Raw genomic sequence first — 12,502 nt, 5'->3', positions numbered from 1 at the left:
ACATACACTCACACACAGACACACTCACACACACAGATACAGAGATAGACACACAGACACAGACACACACCAACACAGAGACACACTCACACACACACAGACACACTCACACACACAGACATAGACACACAGACACATAGACACACAGACACACACACAGACATAGACACACACACCACTACACTACTACACAATATGCTACTATACACTACTATACTACTACACTACTATACACTACTACACTACTATACACTACACTACTATACACTACTATACACTACACTACTACTATACACTACACTACTATACACTACACTACTATACACTACACTACTATACACTACACTACTATACACTGCAATACTATACACTACACTACTATACACTACACTACTATACACTACACTACTATACACTACTATACACTACACTACTATACACTACACTACTATACACTACACTACTATACACTACACTACTACTATACACTACACTACTATACACTACACTACTATACACTACACTACTATACACTATACTACTATACACTACACTACTATATACTACACTACTATACATTACACTACTATACACTGCACTACTATACACTATTAATATACACTACACTATACACTACACTACTATACATTACACTACTATACACTGCACTACTATACACTATACTATTATACACTACACTACTATACACTACACTACTATACACTACACTACTATACACTACACTACTATACACTACACTACTATTCACTACACTACTATACACTACACTACTATACACTATTACTATACACTACACTACTATACACTACACTGTACACTACACTACTATACACTACTACTATACACTACACTACTACTATACACTACACTACTATACACTACTATACACTACACTACTATACACTACACTACTATAGACTACACCACTATACACTACACCACTATACACTACACCACATTACTATACACTACTATACAGTACACTACTATACATTACTATACACTACACTACTATACACTACACTACTATGCACTACACTATAGACTACACTACTATACATTACTATACACTACACTACTATACACTACACTACTATGCACTACACTACTATACACTACACTACTATACACTACACTACTATACACTACACTACTATGCACTACACTATAGACTACACTACTATACATTACTATACACTACACTACTATACACTACACTACTATGCACTACACTACTATACACTACACTATACACTACTAAACACTACACTATTACAGTGAGGTAAAAAGTATTTGATCCCCTGCTGATTTTGTACGTTTGCCCACTGACAAAGAAATGATCAGTCTATAATTATAATGGTAGGTTTATTTGAACAGTGAGAATAGACAGAATAACAACAACAAAAATCCAGAAAAACGCATGTCAAAAATGTTATAAATTGATTTGCATTTTAATGAGGGAAATAAGTATTTGACCCCCTCTCAATCATAAAGATTTCTGGCTCCCAGGTGTCTTTTTATACAAGTAACAAGCTGAGATTAGGAGCCCACTCTTAAAGGGAGTGCTCCTAATCTCAGCTTGTCACCTGTACAAAAGGCACCTGTCCACAGAAGCAATCAAATCAATCAGATTCCAAACTCTCCACCGTGGCCAAGACCAAAGAGCTCTCCAAGGACGTCAGGGACAAGATTGTAGACCCACACAAGGCTGGAATGGGCTACGAGGCCATTGCCAAGCAGCTTGGTGAGAAGGTGACAACAGTTGGTGCGATTATTCGCAAATGGAAGAAACGCAAAAGAACTGTCAATCTCCCTCGGCCTGGGGCTCCATGCAAGATCTCACCCCGTGGAGTTGCAATGATCATGAGAACGGTGAGGAATCAGCCCAGAACTACACGGGAGGATCTTGCCAACGATCTCAAGGCAGCTGGGACCACAGTCACCAAGACTAACCTCAGCCAGTCGGCCAGAAGCAATCAAATCAATCAGATTCCAAAAACACCAACACAACGCTAACGTACGCTACCGTACGCTACTGTATACCACTGCACGCTACTGTACGCCACTGTACGCCACCGTACGCTACTGTACGCCACCGTACGCCACTGTACGCTACCGTACGCCACTGTACGCCACTGTACGCCACTGTACGCTACTGTACGCCACCGTACGCTACTGTACGCCACCGTACGCTACTGTATGCTACTGCACGCCACCGTACGCCACTGTACGCCACTGTACGCTACTGTACGCCACCGTACGCTACTGTATACCACCGTACTCTACTGTACGCTACTGTGCGCTACTGTACGCTACTGTACGCTACTGTACGCCACTGTACGCCACCGTACGTCGGCAAAAGACGCCGGCTCTACTCGACCCGGCCAGAGAGCCGTGGAGTGTCGCCGGCGGACGGGGCTGCCGAGTTCCCGGGGGCGATGGCGGCGCCGGCGGTCGAGGCCGAGGAGTTGCCGGCGGTGATCATCACGGCCGTGGACGAGAGGAGGAGGATCGCCGCGGCCGAGAGGACCAAGCGGAGACCCCGGTACCAATCCGGGTAACCCGGCAACAGGAGGGTGTCGTAGTGAAGACAGACGAGTTGGGACATCGCCTGCAGCAGTAGGGCTGAGGTGAGGGAGTGCTGCTCTGTGGGGGAGATAGACACACAGATAGACACACAAATAGACACACACACAGACAGGTAACCCAGCAACAGGAGAGAGTCGTAGTGAAGACAGACGAGTTGGGACATCGCCTGCAGCAGTAGGCCTGAGGTGAGGGAGTGCTGCTCTGTGGGGGAGATAGACACACAGATAGACACACAGATAGACACACAGATAGACACACAGATAGACACACAGATAGACACACACACAGACAGGTAACTCAGCAACAGGAGAGAGTCGTAGTGAAGACAGACGAGTTGGGACATCGCCTGCAGCAGTAGGGCTGAGGTGAGGGAGTGCTGCTCTGTGGAGGAGATAGACACACAGATAGACACACAGATAGACACACAGATAGACACACAGATAGACACACAGATAGACACACAGACAGACACACAGATAGACACACAGATAGACACACACACAGATAGACACACACACAGACAGGTAGACCAGCAACAGGAGAGTGTCGTAGTGAAGACAGACGAGTTGGGACATCGCCTGCAGCAGTAGGGCTGAGGTGAGGGAGTGCTGCTCTGTGGGGGAGATAGACACACAGATAGACACACACAGATAGACACACAGATAGATAGACACACACACACAGACACACACACACACAGACACACAAACACCTAGACACATACAGACACACACAGTCACACACAGAGACACACACACACAGACACACACACACAGATAGACACACAGATAGACACACAGATAGACACACAGATAGACACACACACAGATAGACACACAGACAGGTAACCCGGCAACAGGAGGGTGTCGTAGTGAAGACAGACGAGTTGGGACATCGCCTGCAGCAGTAGGGCTGAGGTGAGGGAGTGCTGCTCTGTGGGGGAGATAGACACACAGATAGACACACAGATAGACACACAGATAGACACACAGATAGACACACAGATAGACACACACACACAAACACCTAGACACATACAGACACACACAGTCACACACAGAGACACACACACACAGACACACACACACAGATAGACACACAGATAGACACACACAGATAGACACACACACAGATAGATAGACACACACACAGACAGGTAGACCAGCAACAGGAGGGTGTCATAGTGAAGACAGACGAGTTGGGACATCGCCTGCAGCAGTAGGCCTGAGGTGAGGGAGTGCTGCTCTGTGGGGGAGATAGACACACAGATAGACACACAGACACACACACAGATAGACACACAGATAGACACACAGATAGACACACACACAGACAGGTAACCCGGCAACAGGAGGGTGTCATAGTGAAGACAGACGAGTTGGGACATCGCCTGCAGCAGTAGGGCTGAGGTGAGGGAGTGCTGCTCTGTGGGGGAGATAGACACACAGATAGACACACAGATAGACACACAGATAGACACACAGATAGACACAGACACAGACAGGTAGACCAGCAACAGGAGAGTGTCGTAGTGAAGACAGACGAGTTGGGACATCGCCTGCAGCAGTAGGGCTGAGGTGAGGGAGTGCTGCTCTGTGGGGGAGATAGACACACAGATAGACACACACAGATAGACACACAGATAGACACACACAGATAGACACACAGATAGACACACACACAGACAGGTAACCCGGCAACAGGAGGGTGTCGTAGTGAAGACAGACGAGTTGTGACATCGCCTGTAGCAGTAGGCCTGAGGTGAAGGAGTGCTGCTCTGTGGAGGAGATAGACACACAGATAGACACACACACAGATAGACACACAGATAGACACACAGATAGACACACAGACAGGTAACCCAGCAACAGGAGGGTGTCGTAGTGAAGACAGACGAGTTGGGACATCGCCTGCAGCAGTAGGGCTGAGGTGAGGGAGTGCTGCTCTGTGGGGGAGATAGACACACAGATAGACACACAGATAGACACACAGACACACAGATAGACACACAGACAGGTAGACCAGCAACAGGAGGGTGTCGCAGTGAAGACAGACGAGTTGTGACATCGCCTGCAGCAGTAGGGCTGAGGTGAGGGAGTGCTGCTCTGTGGGGGAGATAGACACACAGATAGACACACAGATAGACACACAGATAGACACACAGATAGACACAGACACAGACAGGTAGACCAGCAACAGGAGAGTGTCGTAGTGAAGACAGACGAGTTGGGACATCGCCTGCAGCAGTAGGCCTGAGGTGAGGGAGTGCTGCTCTGTGGGGGAGATAGACACACAGATAGACACACAGATAGACACACAGATAGACACACAGACACACACACAGACAGGTAGACCAGCAACAGGAGGGTGTCGCAGTGAAGACAGACGAGTTGGGACATCGCCTGCAGCAGTAGGGCTGAGGTGAGGGAGTGCTGCTCTGTGGAGGAGATAGACACACAGATAGACACACAGATAGACACACAGATAGACACACAGATAGACACACAGACAGGTAGACCAGCAACAGGAGGGTGTCGTAGTAAAGACAGACGAGTTGGGACATCGCCTGCAGCAGTAGGCCTGAGGTGAGGGAGTGCTGCTCTGTGGAGGAGATAGACACACAGATAGACACACAGATAGACACACAGATAGACACACAGATAGACACACAGATAGACACACAGATAGACACAGACACAGACAGGTAGACCAGCAACAGGAGGGTGTCGTAGTGAAGACAGACGAGTTGGGACATCGCCTGCAGCAGTAGGGCTGAGGTGAGGGAGTGCTGCTCTGTGGGGGAGATAGACACACAGATAGACACACAGATAGACACACAGATAGACACACAGATAGACACACACAGATAGACACACAGATAGACACACAGATAGACACACACAGATAGACACACACAGATAGACACACACACAGATAGACACACACAGATAGACACACACAGATAGACACACACACAGATAGACACACAGATAGACACACAGATAGACACACACACAGGTAGACACACACACACAGATAGACACACACACAGGTATACACACACAGATAGACACACACACAGGTAGACACACTCAGATAGACACACACACAGATAGACACACAGATAGACACACAGATAAACACACAAACAGATAGACACACACAGATAGACACACACATATAGACACACACAGATAGATAGACACACAGATAGACACACACACACCGATAGACACACACAGATAGATAGACACACACACAGATAGATAGACACACACACAGATAGATAGACACACACACAGATAGATAGACACACACAGATAGACACACACACAGACAGATAGACACACACACAGAAAGACACACACACAGCACATAGATAGACACACACACATAGATAGACACACACAGATAGACAAACACACAGATAGACACACACAGATAGACACACACAGATAGACACACACACAGATAAACACACACACACACAGATAAACACACAAACACAGACAGATAAACACACACAGATAGACACACACACATAGACACACACATAGACAAACACGCAGATAGACACACATGCAGATAGACAAACACGCAGATAGACACACACAGATAGACACACACACTCACTCACCCACCCACTCACTCAACCACCCGCCCACTCACCCATCCCACCCACCCACCCACTCACCCACCCACTCACTCACCCACTCATTCACCCACCCACTCACTCACTCACCCACTCACCCACCCACCCACTCACTCACTCACACCCACCCACTCACTCATTCACCCACCCACCCACCCACTCACTCACTCACACCCACCCACTCACTCATTCACCCACCCACCCACCCACTCACTCACTCACACCCACCCACTCACTCATTCACCCACCCACCCACCCACTCACTCACTCACCCACTCACCCACCCACTCACTCACTCACCCACTCACTCACTCACTCACCCACTCACTCACTCACTCACCCACTCACTCACTCACTCACTCACCCACTCACTCACTCACCCACCCACTCACTCACTCACTCACCCACCCACCCACTCACTCACTCACCCACTCACTCACTCACCCACTCACTCACCCACCCACTCACTCATCCACTCACTCACTCACTCACCCACTCACTCACTCACCCACTCACCTACTCACTCACTCACCCACTCACCCACCCACTCACTCACTCACCCACTCACCCACTCACTCACCCACTCACTCACTCACCCACTCACTCACTCACCCACTCACTCACCCACCCACTCACTCATCCACTCACTCACTCACTCACCCACTCACTCACTCACGCACCCACTCACTCACCCACCCACCCACTCACTCACCCACTCACTCACTCACTCACTCACCCACTCACTCACCCACTCACCCACTCACTCACTCACTCACCCACTCACTCACTCACTCACCCACTCACCCACTCACTCACTCACCCACTCACCCACTCACTCACCCACTCACTCACTCACCCACTCACTCACTCACCCACTCACTCACCCACTCACTCACCCACTCACCCACCCACTCACTCACTCACCCACTCACCCACTCACTCACCCACTCACTCACTCACCCACTCACTCACTCACCCACTCACTCACCCACCCACTCACTCATCCACTCACTCACTCACCCACTCACTCACTCACTCACCGACTCACTCACCCACTCACCCACTCACTCACTCACTCACCCACTCACTCACTCACTCACCCACTCACCCACTCACTCACTCACCCACTCACCCACTCACTCACCCACTCACTCACTCACCCACTCACCCACTCACTCACCCACTCACTCACTCACCCACTCACTCACTCACCCACTCACTCACCCACCCACTCACTCATCCACTCACTCACTCACTCACCCACTCACTCACTCACCCACTCACCTACTCACTCACTCACCCACTCACCCACCCACTCACTCACTCACCCACTCACCCACTCACCCACTCACTCACTCACTCACCCACTCACTCACTCACCCACTCACTCACTCACTCACCCACTCACTCACCCACCCACTCACTCATCCACTCACTCACTCACTCACCCACTCACTCACTCACTCACCCACTCACTCACCCACTCACCCACCCACTCACTCACTCACTCACCCACCCACTCACTCACCCACCCACCCACCCACTCACTCACCCACTCACCCACTCACTCACTCACCTACTCACCCACCCACTCACTCACCCACTCACCCACCCACTCACTCACTCACTCACCCACTCACTCACCCACTCACTCACTCACCCACCCACCCACCCACTCACCCACCCACTCACTCACCCACTCACTCACTCACTCACCCACTCACTCACCCACTCACCCACTCACTCACTCACCCACTCACTCACTCACCCACTCACTCAGCCACCCCCCACCCCCACCCACCCCACCCCCCACCCGCCCCCACCCCCCCACCCTACCAGCCACGATGAGCGACGCCCACCCCAGCAGTGGAGGCACCGCCCCGTGGCCCAGGTTCAGCCAATCAGCACGCAGACGAATCCTCGACACGGGGCTGACCGGGTCCACCGGGTGGTCAAAGTCCCCGAGGTCACGGTAGGGGTCACCGGAGGTCACGGAGGGGGTCACGGAGGCCACGGCGGGGGTCAAGGAGGTCAGGGCGGGGGTCACGGTGGGGGTCACGGTCGAAGGGGTCACGGTAGAGGTCACGGGGGTCACGGTCGGGGTCACAGGGGTCACGGCAGGGGTCACCAGGACTCTGTGGGAGTGGAGGAGGGGGAGACACGGGCGCGGAGTGGTGCATTGTGGGTAACGGCAGCCGCAACATTAACACTGAGACACACACACACATAGACACACACACACATAGACACACACACACATAGACACACACACACATAGACACACACACACATAGTGTACACACACACACATAGACACACACACACATAGACACACACACACATAGACACACACACATAGTGTACACACACACACATAGACACACACACATACATAGTGTACACACACACACAGTGTACACACACACATAGTGTACACACACACATAGACACACACACACATAGTGTACACACACACACACAGTTACACACATACATAGTGTACACACACACATAGTGTACACACACACACACACACATAGACACACACACACATAGACACACACATAGACACACACACAGTGTACACACATACATAGTGTACACACACACATAGACACACACACACACATAGTGTACACACATAGTGTACACACACACACACAGTTACACACATACATAGTGTACACACACACACAGTTACACACATACATAGTGTACACACACACACATGTTACACACACACACAGTTACACACACACATAGTGTACACACATAGTGTACACACACACACACAGTTACACACATACATAGTGTACACACACACACAGTTACACACATACATAGTGTACACACACACACATGTTACACACACACACAGTTACACACACACATAGTGTACACACATAGTGTACACACACACACACAGTTACACACATACATAGTGTACACACACACATAGTGTACACACACACACATAGACACACACATAGACACACACACACAGTGTACACACACACATAGTGTACACACACACATAGACACACACATAGACACACACACACAGTGTACACACATAGTGTACACACACACACAGTTACACACATACATAGTGTACACACACACATAGTGTACACACACACACAGTTACATACATACATAGTGTACACACACACATAGTGTACACACACACACACACAGTTACACACATACATAGTGTACACACACACATAGTGTACACACACACATAGACACACACACATAGTGTACACACACACATAGTGTAAACACACACATAGACACACACACACATAGTGTACACACATAGTGTACACACACACACACAGTTACACACATACATAGTGCACACACACACATAGTGTACACACACACACATAGACACACACATAGACACACACACACACAGTGTACACACACACATAGTGTACACACACACATAGACACACACACACAGTGTACACACATAGTGTACACACACACACACAGTTACACACATACATAGTGTACACACACACATAGTGTACACACACACACACAGTTACATACATACATAGTGTACACACACACATAGTGTACACACACACATAGACACACAGACATAGACACATACATACACACACATAGTGTAGACACACACAGTTACACACACACACATACACAGATACATAGTGTACACACGCACACACAGATACACACACACATAAACACACACACACAGTGACACAACATACAACAACAACAACGCCATTCGCCACTAAGTGGCAGTGACGTCACCACGACGCTTGTGCCAGGCTATGTGCACCCTGAGGCCACGTGAAGTGTCGAACGCCCGCTGGCAGGAGGTCACGGGGCAGACCCAGGTGCCACGGGTCGACTGACTGAGATGACTGGCTGATGCACCACCTGTGCCCCCTACTGTGCCAACCTGCTGTGCTTTAGCCACCCGGCGCTCCGCTCGTTGTTGTGAGCGTCGCTCCTCCGCTCTCCGTTATTGTTGGAGGGCGACTACCTCCAACTGCCCAGTAGCGTCCTTCACGAGCCTCCTCCACAGAGGCCGATCTTGACACCGCTGGTACCAGTCATCGGCAAGTCCACTCAGCGCCACGTCCTCCTGTACCACATCACTCCATCTCTTCTCTAGCCCGTGCCGCGCCCGTTTAGCCCCCTCGATCCGGCCGAACAAAAGCTGTTTCGGCATGCGGTGGCTGGGCATGCGGGCTACATGACCCAGCCATCGCAGCCTTGCCTGCCGGAGGAGCTCACTGATGGGACCTTTGCCCAGATCTTTCAAGGATTTGTGAGCTCCTCACACAATCCAGTCTGGTTAAACCCAGGATGGATCGAAGGCAGGCGAGCCTAACCGGTAAAGATGCTCCATTAGGGGGGTCCACGTTTCGCAAGCGTAGAGAAGGGAGGGAATGACCGTGGCCGAGAAGACCTGAAGCTTAGTGCGGAGCGACAGACCAGGTAGCTTCCACACAGCGTTACGCAACCGATGAAAAGATATTGCCGCTCGACTAATTCGGAGTGAGACCTCTGCTGTTAAACTGGAGCCGGTCATAAGCACACTGCCCAGGTATGGGAAACTCTCCACTCTCTCCACAACTGCCCCATCACCGATTGGGAGTTGTGGGGGTGGAGTGTCCGACGGTACAAAATACCCAGGCAGGTGGTCCAGCAAAACAACCCCCGACCTCCTCGCGTTGCCGGACGGGCAACTCTGTCATGGACAGTGCTGTGGGGGGAGGGCCAAACTCATTCACTCAGCCACTCACTCGTCACTCACCCACTCACCAACCCTCTTACCACCCACCCACCCTCTCACCACCCACCCACCCACCTGACCTGCCCCTCTCTCGGCCACCTCCCGTGGTTGTGAACCACGGCGGCCCCCCAGCAGGAGCCCCCCCAGGAAGGCGAGGAGGCAGGCTCCGTACGTCAGCTGGGCCCATCACTCGCTCACTAACCACTCATTCACTCAGCCACTCACTCAGTCACTCAGCCGCTCACTCACCACTCACTCACTCACCACTCACTCACTCAGCCACTCATTCACCACTGATTCACTCAGCCACTCACTCACTCAATCAGCCACTCACTCACTCAGCCACTTACTCACTCACTCACCATTCACTCAGCCACTCACTCACTCAGCCACTTACTCACTCAGCCACTTACTCACTCATTCAGCTACTCACTCACCACTCATTCACTCAGCCACTTACTCACTTACTCACTCAGCCACTCATTAACCACTGATTCACTCAATCAGCCACTCACTCACTCAGCCACTTACTCACTCACTCACCATTCACTCAGCCACTCACTCACTCAGCCACTTACTCACTCAGCCACTTACTCACTCATTCAGCTACTCATTCACCACTCATTCACTCAGCCACTTACTCACTCAGCCACTCATTCACCACTGATTCACTCAGCCACTCACTCACTCAATCAGCCACTCACTCACTCAGCCACTTACTCACTCACTCACCATTCACTCACTCACCCACTCACTCACTCACCCACTCACTCACTCAGCCACTCACTAATTCACCCTCTCACCAACTCACTCACTCACTCACCCACTCAGCCACCCACTCACTCAGCCACTCACTCACCCACTCACTCACTCACCCACCCACCCACTCACCCACCCACCCACCCACTCACCACTCTCACCCACCCACCCACCTGACCTCCCCCTCTCTCGGCCACCTCCCGTGATCGTGAACCACGGCGGCCCCCCAGCGTGAGCCCCCCAGGAAGGCGAGGAGGCAGGCTCCGTACGTCAGCTGGGCCCAGGCCAGGCCAGGCCCCCAGGCCTCTAGGCCCAGGCCTAGGGCGGCCGGGGCCAGGCCGAGTGGCAGGAGGCCCCCAAAGCCCAGCCAGAGGGCGGCCGGGGGAGCACGACCGCTTGTACACAGCGCCTGGGAGATGGGCGGAGATACGTGGAGATATACAGAGATACATAGAGAGTCACAGAGATACGTAGAGACTCGTACAGATACGTAGATACGTAGAGATATACAGAGATACGGAGAGAATCATAGAGACTCATAGAGACTAATAGAGATACATAGAGATACGTAGAGATATACAGAGATACATAGAGAGTCACAGAGATACGTAGAGACTCGTACAGATACGTAGATACGTAGAGATATACAGAGATACGGAGAGAATCATAGAGACTCATAGAGACTAATAGAGATACAT

At 50.7% G+C, this 12,502-nt stretch overlaps 1 protein-coding gene across 1 annotated transcript in view; it reads right to left on the bottom strand.

Moving 5' to 3' along the window:
• Nucleotides 1-2,392: 2,392 nt before the first annotated feature.
• Nucleotides 2,393-12,502, bottom strand: part of TMEM69 (transmembrane protein 69) — a 42,644-nt gene continuing 32,534 nt past the window's right edge. The window contains exons 4-7 of the mRNA XM_076063543.1: nucleotides 11,978-12,213; nucleotides 8,099-8,397; nucleotides 5,177-5,403; nucleotides 2,393-2,662 (exon numbers count right to left, since the gene is read on the bottom strand). Coding sequence (XP_075919658.1) covers nucleotides 2,393-2,662; nucleotides 5,177-5,403; nucleotides 8,099-8,397; nucleotides 11,978-12,213 — 1,032 coding nt within the window. The remainder of the gene's footprint in view (nucleotides 2,663-5,176; nucleotides 5,404-8,098; nucleotides 8,398-11,977; nucleotides 12,214-12,502) is intronic.

This window comes from Petromyzon marinus, unplaced genomic scaffold, assembly GCF_048934315.1.
Source record: "Petromyzon marinus isolate PM22_M1 ecotype Great Lakes invasive population unplaced genomic scaffold, UKy_Petmar_22M1.pri1.0 PM_Scaffold_148, whole genome shotgun sequence".
In the NCBI taxonomy this organism is placed as follows: Eukaryota; Metazoa; Chordata; class Hyperoartia; order Petromyzontiformes; family Petromyzontidae; genus Petromyzon; species Petromyzon marinus.
The sequence above is the reverse complement of the archived record's forward strand: the minus strand, read 5'-3'. Positions and strand labels throughout refer to the sequence as shown.